We start from the raw sequence: 16153 nt of genomic DNA, 5'->3' as shown, positions 1-16153 counted from the left end.
CCAGAGGCATGATTAGGATTCACTCTGTTCTTTTTTTTTTTGAGACGGAGTATCGCTCTGTCGCCCAGGCTGGAGTGCAGTGGCGCAATCTCAGCTCACTGCAAGCTCCGCCTCCCGGGTTCATGCCATTCTCCTGCCTCAGCCTCTGTGAGTAGCTGGGACTACAGGCGCCCGCCACCACGCCCGGCTAATTTTTTTGTATTTTTTAGTAGAGACGGGGTTTCACCGTGGTCTCGATCTCGTGACCTCATGATCCGCCCGCCTCGGCCTCCCAAAGTGCTGGGATTACAAGTGTGAGCCACCGCGCCCGGCAGGACTCACTCTGTTCTTGATCAGCACATCCAAAATCACTTGGATATGAATGTTTCCACAGCTCAGGTATCTGATTGATGGATTACTAATAAGGGGAGGAATCCCAAGTGAAAAGATTAGTATTACCCCTAAATGCTATCCCCCCTACCAAAAATAAAAAATAAAAAGAATGGATGTAAGGGGGATCTAAATTCTCCTACTCTAAAAGTATAGCTCTTGGAAGCAAGTTTTAAAAGAAAAAAATAAAAAATTCACTTGACTCTAAAGTCAATATTGATTAATAAGTTTAGGCCACATTAATAAACATAAGAGTTGATATGAAAGTTTTCTCTACTCTGCTATGATAAAAGAACAGCCAAGCAATGGAATCCATCCTGGTTACTGTACTTTTAAAGGCACATCATCAACCTGGAGGAAGCTTGGAGGAGAAAATTAGGCACCTGTGGAGGATTGGAATCACGTTCAGAGAACATACATAAATGGTGTGTTTATTCCCTTTGCTGACCTACCAAATAGCTGATCACAAAATTTGAAGAGTTATTCTGTATAAGAGCTATTGTCCTTTTCATTGCAAGTAAGGATACGAAACTAGAACCAAAGTATTAAAGTTATACAAAATTATTCTTCATGTCAATGTAAGAAGGAACAGTGGGGTGTCAGAATTCCATACAAAATGGGCTGGCTTATGAGGTAGTGAGTTATTTGTCACTTGGAAATTGCCGAGCAAAAGCTAGGCAAATACTAGGAAGAGCTGTTGTGGCGAGGATCCAAGCATTGGAAAGCTGATTGGATTGGATGATCTTTAAGATGTACTTCAACCCTAGGAATCCTGAATCTATGAATCTCTAACATTTAAGTCTTTTCTCTGGCAACTCTTCTTTATACCACTCATACACCATAAAATATTTACTATGAAAATAAATTTCTGCTTTTAAGATTACAGACTTCTAGAGCTATATGCCTAAAAATTCTAGAAGATATGTGAGGATCATGTAGTTGTCCACATTCTATACATATAGAGACTGAGATGATTTCAGAAGGCAGAGCAGCTACTTAGTGAGAGAGTTAATAGTGAATCCTGGCTCTTACTTCCTGGTCTGATGCTCCGGAAAGGAAACTCTTGGGACTATTTCAATCAAAAAATACTTCATTGAGTTCCTATCCCTGTGGAACATGTGTGGGCACATAAAGAAATTAAAAATATGATTATTTACTTCAAGAAGTATATAATGTCTTGAGGATATCCCATATAAATGAATAGGTAATAACTCAAGGCAACAATAAAAAAACACACAGAAACATTATAATTTTTCTAATACAAGATACAGACATAATGTTTGCAGAGAGTTCTGGGTTAATCTTTCTCTCCCTGTATATGTTTGATTCCACTAGGATCATCTAAGTGCAATCTTCCTATGTATATGAAAAGGTGTAAAGGTAGAGTTTCAAACGGGACCTATCTTTGAGAAAAGGGTATTGAAACTATGTGAAACAGCAAGCTCCATAGAGAATGTCATGGAAATAGTGTTTTCTGTGGTTAAATAGGAAGTGGGTACTGGCTGGGTCAGAAGTGTGATGCCAACTTATGAAGCAAAGGAAATGATTAGGACTGAAGATCAAGTTACCCAGCCACAGACAGATTGGAACTGCAGAGATCGGGAGGCAGCATCTTGAAGCAGAGCCAGCCACAGAAATAAGATGATCTGAGTTCCAGGGTCAAGCATCCGAGCAGAAGTGAGAGTTAAGGATTAGAGCAAATGAGCTCTATTCTCCAGGGGCGTTTGTCAGCTTAGAAAAATGATGATAGTGTATGGAGAAGAGACAGAAATAGTAAAACATTTACTATTTCTGGGGAAATTATCTGATCCATACCATCTTAACATACTTATTTGTTTGCCACCTGAGAAACACCAACTCTTTCGAGTCTTCAGAGAGCTCTATTAATAATTACTATGAAGAAAAAAGAACACACCTGACCAACTTAGCTGATGTCAATAGTGAATGGTTAGGATAAAGAAGAGGCTATTGACAGGCATAGCAAAAGATGAAACAAATCTAAGACAAAGAGATGTTCAAGACAAGGGAGTGATCAAATGGAGCCAAAACAACAAAGCTATGAAAAAAAATAATGAAAACAGAAAAATATGTTAACTATGAATAAGCAGAATTCTCAATTGCCTATATAAAAATGCATATGTTATTAGGTTAAGGCTACTTTAGCAAGTTTCCTTTAAATGCATATGAAAAGCAATATACACATCTAAAGAGTTTTTTTTGCCTCTAAATGGCAATTCTTTTATGGTTATCTGCCAGTTTGTATTATAATTGTCTGAACTCATTGACCTACTATAATAGGCTTAATAAAAAAATGATTTCACAGTGACAAAAACAGCTTCAGCAGTACACCAGCATCATTTCACAAGTACAGTCATGCATTGTTTAATGATAAGTATACATTCTAAAAAATGCATCCCTTAGGGGATTTTGTCTTACAAACCTGAATAATATAACCTACTACATACCCAGGCTATATGGAATAGCCACCTACACACCTAGACTATAGGTATAGCCTGTTGCTATAAAAACTCCATAGTATGTGACTGTACTGAACACTGTAGGGAATCATAACACAATGGTTAAGTATTTGTGTACTTAAACATAAAAGGTATAGTGAAAATATGCTGTTATAATTTTATGGGAACACTGTCATAAATGCAGCCCATCATTAACAGAAAGGTCTTTATGTGGCTCATGACTGTATTTTTCTACATCTAAAATTTGGGTGTCTGTGTCGGCCTTTACGCCAAAATTTAGATTGTTCCTTGATGCTAAGGAACCAATAGTTACAATGTAAATTCCACAAAGTGTCCATTAGAAATGACTCATGCTCTGCATAGTGAAAGGGTTTTTCTTTAAATAAAGTAGTATTTAGCTCCAATTACGATTGTATTTGTTACATACCCTTTATGAGCCAGGCACTGTGTCTAAATACAGTCTCCAGATAGCTAACAGACTAACATATGTTGAACAATTAGTAACAATTTATAAATTCAAATGTGTTTAAATAAAAACCATGTGCTATTTATTAATGGTGAAGACAGGTCTACTGAAAGAAAGATGAAGCCACCCATCATCAGCAGATTGTAGTAGTTAGAGCTCTATTTTTCACACAATGACAGAGACCTCTGCTGGACAAATGGAAGGACAGAGGCCTTGCAATATGGGTTTGGCAAGCAATTTCTACAGACTTGTATCTCAAGGGCCAATATGAAATAAGTGATTTTGAATGAAATTTAAGGACTGGGAAATGTGGAGATATTTGTCTTTGTTGACCTAAATACCAAATAGAGATGCTCTCTAAAAGAAAAGATGTTTATTTAGGAATAGAGCATTGCAATAAGAATATGTATGTCATAGTAAACTATAAACTATGTGTATATTCAGGGAAGGAAAGGAAGACAAAGATTTTTAAAGGCAAAAGATTAAGAAGATTACATAATTTTTTGAAATATTTGTCTTTGGCTACTCAAATTAATAAGAAGGGTGCCACCAGTCAGAGGTTGGGCAGGCAATTGCCAGACAGATATCCCTATAAAAATATTTTTTGCATAGGATGGCAATGGCCTTTGTGCAAGGTTGTAGCTTTCATAGGGTCTTTTGTTGTTGTTGTTGTTGCTATCATGTATAGGAGCATGAGAATCCTCTGTTCATGGCCTTGCCTGGCTCTATTTGCCAGGATTTTCTTAACAATAGTGACTCCATTTTGATTCTAACAACTTTCACACCTTCACAATCCAAATGAATAGATACCTCCAACTAGTTCCATCCATAGATCTAGGCATGTGAGTCTCCTTCCTGAGCCCTGAGCCCTGAGCCTTCGCAAGCCCTACATTTTGTAGCATCTTCCTTGAAAAATTTTAAGACTTCCTCTGATTTCTGGGAAAGTTCAGGGCTGGCAGTGCCATCTGGGCAAGGCACCCCCAGCTGAGACCTGGACCCGGGGTCTAATCACTGGAAGCATCGAAATGTTCTTAGTTACCATTCAGACACTGGGACCAGAAGGGAAGTAGTGCCATCTGGACATGTTGCCCGATCCAGCCAAACAGCAGGAGCCTGGGTCCCTGTTTCTCCCCTTCAGGGTTTTCTTTGACACTCTACACCACGCATGCACTCGACCAGATGCCCGAGGGAGCCTGGTGAGTCGCATCTATGGAGTCATCCTGAGCCAGTGGTCTGACGCTGTTTTCAAGAGGGTGGTCTGGCAATTGGATCCCTCACTCCCACTGGCAAGAATGGCATCGTATGAGATTGAATCAGTAGATCGTTGTCCCACTGATTTTTTGGTGGTTCAAAACTGTTTACATAGGAAGAGGGGCTGGCAAAAAAAATCCTTGACTGTGCCTGTAACACCTTAGGAGTGGTCTTACCCTCGATAATTCCAAGTCCTCGAAGGCCTCACAAAAGTTAAGATGCCTGAGTGATAGCCAAGAAAACTTCTTTGAGGGCAAGGATGCTGCCTTGCTCATGCCCAACCACTAGGCGGACCCTGACAAGGTGATAAACAATTTATTATGTAAGTAGTCCACTGAATCATGGAACTCAAACCTTCAAGCCCAAGCACTTCAGGCCACGAAAGGGGTGGAGTTCATTGTGTTCTTTCCACATAGTTTCCTAATAGACCTTCTGAAGAATGAGTAACACCTAGTTTCCACAGGCCAGTGTTTCTCCTCTGAGGCACTCGTCATTTTGAGAATGACAAGCTGGGCCAGGCATGGTGGCTCACATCTGTAATTCCAGTGCTTTGGGAGGCCGAAGTCAAAGGATCTCTTGAGGCCAGCAGTTCAAGACCTGCCTAAGCAACATAGCAAGACCTCATCTCTACAAAAAAATGGAAAAACTAGCCGGGCATGGTGGCACACATCTATAGTCCCAGCTACTTGGGAGGAGGATGGGTTGAGTTCAGGAGTTTGAGGCTGCAGTGAGCTCTGACGGCACCACTGCCCTCCAGCCTGAGAGAGACTGAGACCCTGTTTAAAAAAAAGAAAAAAGAAACAAGCTGCAGGTTCTTTACTTAATGAAGGATGTTTAGAATCCTTGTCCCCTGTCCAATATGTGCCAATCATTATAATGCCCAAAAAGATGCACCCTCCCTCAACATACACAAACATTTACATTCCCTCTGTGGATGTACTGTATCCAGGTAGAAATTCTGGTATATAGTGCTGGCCAACATTAATATAATATAAGCCACAAATGTGAACCACATATGTAATTTTAAATTTTCTGGTAGCTACATTAAGAAAAGTTAAAAGAGATAGGTGGGATTAATTTTAATCCTATATTTTATTTAACCTGATATAGAAACCATAATCTCATTTCAACACAGGATCACTTGAAATTTATGAATTACATATATTTTTCTACCACGTTTTCAAAACCTGATGTGTGTTTTACACTTACAGTACATCATTTGAATTAGGCACATTTCAAGAGCTTAATAGGCACATGTAGGGAGTGAATAAAATATTGGTATAGGTAAATAGATATTTCTGAAGTTCACATAGCCATATGAGCCCTCTGATGCCTAAATAAGAATGAGACAGACTCTCACTGGATTTAGATAATCATCCATAGAGTAAAAGAATTAGTAAGCTGGTTTGGCTAAGGTCACCCTTACCAGTTAGTTGATCAAGTATGTGGAAAGATAAACATTAGATGAGTGAAGCAGCTAGGTCAATTCTGTGAAAAAATGTCCTCCCTCAGAAGTGTTTTAATTGGGCTGAAAATATGCACTTGCTGGGACTTTTCTCCTGGTTAAGCGCACTGTCCTGAATGTGTTGCTTAAAAATGCTTTACTTACAATGGCCTTACGTCCCGTTTGTACTTGGCATTTTCAAGTAGGATGTAGTTCGTTATCTATCAAATGCTTTGAAAAAAACATACTAGATTTTGAAATACTCCAAGTATTTCTAAGTTCTTCATGTTTTTTATTTTATATTTATGAGAAAATAAAATATCTAGATTTAACACAAAAAAATTCCTAGATTTTTCTTTGCTTTTATTTCAACTTTTATTATTTAAAAATGTGATTTTTTCTATTAAAATTTGGGGTACATGAATAAATTTAAATCATAATTTAAATGTTCTTATATTGCTCAGAGGAATAAAAGCCTGATTCATCTAACCACCTGGTGGTTGAAAATGTTTCATTGTTTATTGAATATGTCTGTCTCATCAATCTCTATGTCCCTATATGGACCATTCAAGAATTTTATAACTTTTAAGTGACTCATTCATTTTCATTTACATTTCAAGAGAACATTTTTATTATTATTTGAAGACTATGAATAATAATTTATTGATATACAGTAAGGCAAATATACAGATGAGAGAAATAAAATGAAAATATTCACTCACTGTACATAATGGAAAATTTCCCATTTGAAAATGTTTCCCAAGAGTACTTTAGTCACCAGTGGAAGGCTTTCCTAATCCATACCAAGAAGAAAAATCTTTCATAATAAAAAAAGATTTAAGTACCTGTATTCATTAAACATGTGCATAATAACTAAAACAAATTTTGGCCCTCAAACTCCACATCTCTGAATTAGATCTATACAGCAATAAATGTGTTTTTAATTAAAGGAGACTTTTAAAAAATTATATAGTTCAGTAATAAGGTTATCAGGAATGAGATTAATTTATTTCTATCAATGTTCCAAAGTTAATATTATCCAGTACTATAAATTATTTGGTAAAATAATTTATTAAAAACAGTAACATCAAAATTTGCTTCTGGCACCTTGGTAAGATATTTTACTCTGCTAAAGAGAAACCATATCTTGATCAAGTCCTGCAAATGCTAAGTAAGAAAGTGTCCACTACAATGAGAGAAGAGCAAAAGTTGTCTTCAATATTTACTGATATAGTGATGAAATTTCTTGCATAGTCTTTGTGAGAGTTTATATTAGCTTAAATCTTTCTACCTAATCTTGACCTTAACTGGAGTTTAATTTTCTTTTATTAAAAAAAGCGTATACCTTAACTCATTTAAAAATAGTGAGCATTTTCATCTAGCTTGACTTCAGAACATAGGAGTAAGTCCCTATTTTTCAATTACAATAGATAATTTATGAATTAATTTTATAAGTTTAGAAATCCTGTGATATGTGTTTAATGTACATCATACTTCTTTTTATTACAAAGTTATATAAGGTATACATATTATATATTGACACTAAATGAGAACTTATGACCTACTGGGTGATAACTATTTTTATCAAGCCCTTTTGAAGAAATTTAGACTTTTTTCAAAAAATATTATGAAGTTTAAAAAACAACACAAGAACCTGCCCAGAACACATCAAGCTCTGGAAGTAAGATTTATAGTGAAGGACATAGGAGTCAGCCAGTAGAGCAGAACAAATTTCCAGGAGCAGTCTATGAAGAGCTCTTAAAAGTCAGCAAATGCTTCTCCATTCTCTCAACTTGTAATAGAAAACATATACTTGAGTTCCTACTTCACATGTTGAAAAAATAAACAAATCTCACACACTGCATAGATACTTGCTCTTAGTTTCCATAAGAAAAGTATAAAAACAGACTTTAAGACTTGGGGACAGTATATTCAAGTGTCTTGTCAGTGAACAGGCCACATTTATTATGTTGCCACTGGGTGCAACAAATTGTATCCCCATAGGTACTGTTTTGTTTTGTTTTCATTTTCTCAGTGTATGTTTATGTATGTACCCATGCCATTTTATGCATGTTGGGTTAATAATATAAGGAAAATTTTTAAATGTGATACTAAACAGTTGCTCCACTAAACCTTTAACAACTTGACTTCAGAATTGACACAACCTATGCAACATAATCTGAATACTTAGTTACTTCTCTTCACAGGAGGCTTTATGGAGACTGAAGCTGCAGCTCAGGAGTCCCTGGGGTTAGGCAAACTTGGAACTCAAGCTGAGAAGGATCGAAGACTAAAGAAAAAGTAGGTTTGGGGATTTTTCCCTCTTTTTCTAACTTTCATCAATTCTTTATTATTATTTATAGGGAATTAAAAAGAGAGTGGTTGGAAACAAAAGAACTATATTGAAGCCAATATTTTCCAGATACTACCTAAAACACTCAGGGCTTATGTTTCCTGGTTATAATGAGCTACTGTTTAAAAGAGTAAAAAAATATTTGGCCTGTAGTGGAAATAAGCAGTTTCTTCAACGTGACCATCTGTAGATTTGTTTCAAAATCCTTAAAAGTAATGCAATACCCTATTGATGTTCAAAATTAATACCTGATTGGTTTGATAAAATGAGGTTATACTATCTAGCTTTGTTTTCTCTCATGGCAATTATAAGCATCTACTCTTTGAAATGGAGTAAAGGAGAAACATTTCTCTGACTGATTGAATATAAACTTATTTTAGACTTAGAGCAGATTGTTTTGCATCTGTCAGGAAATTGATAGTGTATCTTTTCATTCATATATAATATGGAACATTTAAATGACTTGCAAAATTGGCCAATTTTGAGTTGCAGCAGCTGTTGGAAAGCAAGTAGGTCCCAAAATAACATTTTAAAAATACATAGTAACATTTTCATTGACAAAATGTCACCTTTAGGACATGTTCTTTAAATGTAAATCAATTTCTCTTTATTCCAGAATCTATTGGTTGATTATTTCTTTTCCTTCTTCTCAAATATTTCTTACATTGTGTTTTTGGTTTTCACATTTTCCTTCTTTCCTATGAAAGAATATTCACTGCTCTCATCATCATTTTGTAACAGATAGGCTCTTAGGATTATAATATACAGGCTAATCAATTGACTTCATATTTTGCTTTCTCACTTGCTTTGTAAATGTTTACTAATAATGGGGAAGTATATACTTACAAGTTGTAGAACAGCTCACTAACCTAATTGTTTATTAGTTTGCTAGTAACTAAAAGTTATGTACGTATATCCCAATTCAGTATATTGTCCAGAAAAAAATGACCTTGGGAACATCATTATTTCTACAATACAATCAAATGCTCAGCCATAATCAATAATATATATTTATTCTTTAGTTACTGATCACTCAAAAATATATTTAAATATTATCATAATCCATTTCAAATGTCTTCATTTTGTTTAGTCCTACCAATTAATGATATACTCTATTCGTGACTATTTATTGAGAAAAATATTCTTCTAAAAACTACTTTCCTCTGTTAAGTTTTTTAAACGTTGGCAGTTGATTTCCAGTCTAAAAACATATAAATGATCAAAACCCAGCCTGAGTAATGGACTCAGTTTATTTCCTTTAAAAGTTAATTCTCATTTCTCCCAGAGAAATACTTGACAAAGAATGGCAATCTGAACAGCTTTCACAACTGCATATAAGTCTGATATAGTGCACTGCATACTTCATGAGTTGTTGATGGGGCCAACTGAAATATCTTTTTAAATAGCTACTAAAGTCAAACATTTCAATTATACAATGATTTAAAATAACATATTTAAAGTTTAGCTATCATTAACCTTATACACGGTTGGGTTGATTTGATAATAATTTTATAGACTCGTTTCTCAACTACTAAGTACCCTCACAGTCAGAAAAAAATACTAGTTCTTCCCTTAAATATCTTACCATGCTTGACTTTGGGTTTCATTTTGCAACATGTATTGGCAAAATGTAACTGTAAAATGTGTTATGTAGAATACTTGCTTTTAATATTAAGAAGAATATTAAAAACATTCTATGAGGCAAAAATGGCTAACATTTCTTAGTACAATTATTTCCCATGGATTAATGGTATTTAGGTTCAAATGGATTTAACAAGGCAAGTCAGAGTTAATTAATGGAAGCACAAAAGTATTTCCCTTATTATTGATTAACCCATAGTAATAGCCCCATAAGCATAAATATGCAATCAGTGTTCAAAGGACTTCTATGAATAATTGTTAACACCTATTTGGAATTTGCATGGTACTGTGGCTTGATTTCTGGATTACCAGAGAGTAAGTTGTCTTCATATAATGAGTTTTATTAGAGATAGACAATTTACTTTTAAATTACATGGTTTCAAAATTTATTTCTATTGAATTTTATGTCGTTAATTATTAATATTATTAAATTTTGACAGCCTATTCGTGGATTTTTCCAAGTGTTTAAAATTTCATTTAAACAATTCCAATTTTCCTTCTTTTTAAAGAAACCGTATCCTCTTTCAGTGCACTTTAATGAGTTACACTCTTTTCTGTGTTCCGATTTCATGTTTGCTAGTCTTCTATCAAGATGAAAAATAATTTTAAGTAAATTTTATTTAAAAATAAATAAAAACAATAAATGAAGCAACATTTTTCATAATGTTGAACACTATAGATTGTACGTACACAGTTGCAACCTGTGCTATCCTATCAGTTGTTTCTAAATTCTATCCATTGGACTGGCAAAATGGTGTTTCCAAGACTTAGTACTTAACAGAGCTATGCTCACTATCCCATAATTCATAGCAGAGATTCATTAGTCTTTGCGAGGATAGCCAGAACTAGACAATATCTTATTTTCAAATTTGCTAGGATAGCAGCTATTTAGAATTGACAGTCTGTAACTTTAAATTTAATTGGGAGAAATCTCTAGAGGAGTTAATTATGGTACATTTTTTAAAAAGCCATATGGGGGAGTTACTTTCAGAGAGCAGCATTTAAGACGTTCCAAATTTTTGCAAAGTTCAGAAATTTGTAACTTGGCAGTCCTAAACAAAGGTTTAATTTGAGGCACACTTACCATCCAGTAAATTTAGCACACATAGGTTACAACAACTTACAAGATTTGTTTTCCTACTTTAATTCTACTTTTTCTTTGCTTTCTGGTCCAGGCATTAGTTTTGCTTATATTTCTCTCGATTGTCTTATTATGAGAAATAGGAAATCAACAATATTGAATCTGCCAAACCACCCACTAGTCATGAAAATCTTGTCTTGTCCATCTTTACCTTCCTGAGAATTATTAAACAATTGCTGTTGTTGTTTCATCAGAGTAACATGTAACCTCGGCCTAAAGTCAATCTATTGTTGGTCTGCCTAGTTTGCCTTTACTATGCCTCATCTTTGCTGTACTTTTCTTTAAGGCATCAATTCCATAAATTTCTCCAGCAGGTTTATGTAGAGTATAGTTAACCTATAATAATTGTGTCAAACTAAAACTCAGCTAGTAATTCTTTGAATGCTTCACAGTAATTTTCTTGGTTTTCCCTTTTAAAATTTGAGCAGTTTCTCTGTAGGCTCCTGACATTTAAGGGGTGAGTCACTTATTCTCAATATTTAGTCTCAGTATTAATATTATAATTCTTCATAGTTTATTCAATGTGGACTTCGTTTGGGGATGCCATGACTCTCTGAGATCTTATCCATCGCTCTCTGTTGGATTTCTTTGAACTCCAGGCACCTCTTCTTATTTAACAAAAATATCTTTTCTTTTGCTATTACATTTAGAACAACCAGACCTGAAAATTTCACGCCTTTTCTTTTATACCTTTCACCCTCACATTTAAGAATGTATTTTCCATTCTTAGCTCTCTAGCCTATGTTTTAACCTAAAAGCTTTGAAGTTCAGGATAGCTAGTTAAAGCCAACCACACAGGCCAGTAATGGTGACTCATGCCTGTAATCCCAGCACTTTGGCAGGCTGAGGTGGGAGAACTGCTCAAGCCTAGGCATTTGAGACCCAGCCTGGGCAACAGAGTGAGACTCTGTTTTTACAAAAAATAAAAATACATTAGACAGGCATGATGGCATGTGCATGTAGCCTAGCTACTCCTAAGGCTGAGACAGGAGGATTGCTTGAGCCCATGAATTCGAGGTTACAGTGAGCTACAATCACACTGTATGGAATGATAGATGGTCCCTTAAGATTTAAAACCTACATGGGCCGGCCCCCCAAAATTCCTGTGTTTCTGAGTAAGGTTCAACTCACAAAATTGTACTTAGAGACTATATTTGAGTATTTTAGGGCACAATAAATAGAAACTGTCTTCTTTGCCTAAGTTCAGAATTTATTTGTTGACTGACGAAATAGTCAATTAGAAATCAAACTGTCAGCCATATTTCCAATAAAGCTGGTAGAACATGGCTTAGGTAAATAGTGGGAAAAAAAAGCATAACTGGAAGCTCCAAATAGTTAAATCTACCTGACACAGAAAGACTTGGTTAGTCACAGACTTTCAAGTTGCACAAGTATAAGCCCCACATAATATTAAAAATAACATTTATGGTATAATTTGATAAATTTGTTACTTTAGAATCAAGAACTATGAGCTTACAAGGGAATTAATAAAATGTAATGTCATCAACATTCTTGCTTAAGCAAGTTTTGAATCATCAGTGTTAATTATATTTTTATTATATATCTCATTAAATTTCTTACTTTTCTCCCCTGGAATATATTTAGTTGTCAGTTTCACATGTCAGCATCTCTAGAAATGTGATGATAGGGCAAGTGGCAAGTTCCTTACATCATTAGAGACCTGAAAATGTATTTTACACCTAACATCAGTTGATAATTGCCCAAAACATATAACTATTGGTTAAAAATAATTTGTCCTCAGAACTTTGAAGTTATGGCTCTTCTTGCTTCTAGTTAGCTAATGATCAATTGATTGCCATTCTTTTGTATATAACATGCAGGATTTCTTTTTCCTCTCTCTCTCTCTGAGTGTTTTATATATTTATTTTTGCTTTATCTTTGGTGTTCAGAAATGCCGTAAGTAGGTGTCTATTCAAATGTTTTGTTTCATTTTTCTACTTTATACTTTCAAACTGAAGACTTGTTATGCTAGACTATCTGACAACTGTTACTCTAGAGGATTCACATTTCTACACTCAATTTTGATTCCAAGAAGCTTAGTCTTATAGAAACTTCTGGGATTAAAGATGAGGATGTCTGTTTCAATAGTAATTCACCTCTCTAATTCTCAAGACCGTCCTGAATAGGCAGTGAACATATTAAAATTGACAGAATATCCATTGAATTGTTGTTTATCTCCAGCAATATAAATGATGAAATATTTAGCCTAATTCTTTATCTGCTAATGTTTTCTCTTGCCTCTTAACATTATGTAATTTTTTAGTAAAGCATATATCCATGCTGAAATTTTCTCTATTTTGTAACTTAAGTTGAAAGATATCATACGAACGTTAATATACTGACTAATTTATCATTTTCAATCTTTAGTTACAATATAGATAATATATTATTATATGTTAGACTTTTCTATGTATTCTGAGTGGATAACACGGCTAAAGGAAAATAGATTTCATATGTGAATTAATTTTTCAATATCATTAAAATGAAATTAACACCCTGACTCAGCTATCAGCAGCATCCTCTCCCGAGAAGCAGTTTATCCTTAGAGCAAAGCAGTCACACTTAATCACTACCAATACATCTTTGTGTTAGAATATCAAAGACATAAAAGTTAAGCTCTATAGATTTACTAAATTTATTCCCATCACAATCCTGAGGGTCTCCTTCAGTGTGTAATCTTTAATGTGTTTTGAGACTGCACTTTTAATCTTTGGCATTTGGCATGTTCAGAGTGTACATATCTGTAAGCAAAATAAATGATATGGAAAAAATATATATGTAAAGGTATCACATAAACTCCACAATATTCTTTCATTTTATACATATTCGTTAAGTGCCTATATGCCAAATTAAACTTATAAATGAACTGTATTCCAGAACTTAATTTGTAAGATGTGTTAGAAGCTCTGAGTACATTTTCCCATATAAATATTCTATATACACAAAAAGTAAAAGTCTGTGCATCCCCCACAAAAATTTGTTTTGTAGGCATGCAGTAGGAACTGTCTCTGGGTAGGTAAAGTAAAAAGAAGGATTCACTTGCATGGTATTAGATTATCTCACAGATTACAGAAACAACAGAGCCAGGATATCACACAGATTCCAGAAACAGTAGAGCCAAGATATTCCCAAAACTTTGACAATAAGAGATCATGAGAGATTTTCGCAGCCTTGTCACGAACACATATATTCTCCTTCATCCCATTCCAAAAATAAAGTCCTTAGATGAAATCCTTTTATGGCCTAATTTGGAACAGATATTTGTTCTTGGACCAGTTTGTTTATTTTAGTCGAGGGTTTATTTAGTACAGACACAATTACTGCGGGAAAATTCCTCGGCAACTAATTCAATGAATATAATAATATACAACATTTTAGAACCTAAAACCAATGCTTTCAAAATTTCTCTGGAAAAATGTGTCCCAGTTTCCTACTTGGAACTCCAGAAGCCTGTCTTCTCTGTTTTCACTAAAATAGAGCTGCTGTTGCTTTGCCATGTGATCATGCATAGCCCTACCTACCTTCAACCAAGGACAATAATAAGAATTCCCTGAACGTAAGTAATAATAATATCCAAAGGATAAGGGTCAGAATGTACTGAAATTTGTTGGTAAAAATAAAGCTAAGGAAAACCAAAGTGTTCTCTTTTAGATATATTTAGATATATTTGATCTATTTAGAGGAAGGAAAACAGCACAAAAGGAATAGAGTTGCTGTTTTGAGCCAGCAGTGCAATGTTAATATATTAACAAAGTGAGTAGAACAGAAGCTCTGTGCTGGCTCCATAATTTCTGCCAGGAGAAATATTTTTGATCTGGAAAGAGTAAAATAAAAATTAGTAAATGAAAATTAAAATCAAGATAGTTGCATATACTAGAAGATAATGTTATTTTCTAAATAAATTCATATCATTTATCTTAATTGATGTAAATCCTGGATTAATAATAATAAAACATGAAAATGATAATTTTTCATTCTTTTGCTCAGTATGTCCCAAGAAATGTTTTAAATTACTGATTTTTGAATTAGATAGTTCTGTTCTTCAAAGAGCTTGTAGAGAGATGGGCATGAAAACTAATTATTGCAATTAAGTATTTCAGCGTTCATGATCACTTTTTAAAGTATTTGTAAAGAATGAGAAAAGTGCCAAAAACTCAGTCACCCTAATGTTCTTATTTACAAGACATTCTCCCAGCTAAAGACAAATAACCAAAGGGGCTTCACAAATGAATTGCTGATGACTAAGTGAAACAGAAGGTGGCATAACCCAGCACTTTCACGCAAGATTTAAATAAGAACATCAGATTTGTCAAAGTGCGAAGCTAGAAGGCATAGCTCAGTTTTTAGATAAAGAATATGCTTAAGGATGATTTTTACAGAGGCATCCAAATCTGACAAGATGAAATTTTATAGGGGAATTTTTATAATCCTGCAGCCAGCTTTAGGACTATACTTATTGATTTCTTCTATATAGGGAAACATATATAATTTACCTGTAGCTCCTAAGAAAAAACTTTCTACAAGGTAGGCAAATGAGCAATGTCTGACAAATAATTTAATGTTTTTTAATATCCGTAAAAGCAGTAACAGGGTCAAAATTCGATGCACTTACCAGATTGTAGCTGGGTATTGTGTTCATTTCTGGGAAAGATACTTAAAGTGGATGTATTAAAACCAGCATATGTTCAGAGGAACATGACCATACTAGTGAGATGACACAAAGCCATGTCTTCAAAGACTGGTAGAAATAGGAATATGTGGTATATACAGAACAAAGATACAGATGCTGCCAACAGAATGAACAACCAAACGTGTTCTTTATGGCCTTGTGATAAGACCTTGGGCCAGAAGTCAGGGGTTACTACAGATAAATTGAGCTGACTATACGAGAATTATTAGCAATCACAGAGGTAGGAAGAAAAAATTGACCACCTGGAAAGGGAATTGTTCACCATAATTATGTCTAATATAGACCTGACAGGCATACGTA

The 16153-nt window shown here is 34.6% G+C and overlaps 1 protein-coding gene across 15 annotated transcripts in view; it reads left to right on the top strand.

The window, feature by feature from the left end:
- PPFIA2 (PTPRF interacting protein alpha 2) overlaps nt 1-16153 on the top strand; it is a 516856-nt gene that overhangs the window by 440323 nt on the left and 60380 nt on the right. For all 15 annotated transcript variants that reach the window (XM_055236863.2, XM_055236852.2, XM_055236853.2 and 12 more), the window contains one exon: nt 8215-8308. In XM_055236863.2, the coding sequence (XP_055092838.1) occupies nt 8215-8308 (94 nt within the window). The remainder of the gene's footprint in view (nt 1-8214; nt 8309-16153) is intronic.

Source organism: Symphalangus syndactylus, chromosome 13 (assembly GCF_028878055.3).
Source record: "Symphalangus syndactylus isolate Jambi chromosome 13, NHGRI_mSymSyn1-v2.1_pri, whole genome shotgun sequence".
NCBI classification, from domain to species: Eukaryota; Metazoa; Chordata; class Mammalia; order Primates; family Hylobatidae; genus Symphalangus; species Symphalangus syndactylus.
The sequence above is the reverse complement of the archived record's forward strand: the minus strand, read 5'-3'. Positions and strand labels throughout refer to the sequence as shown.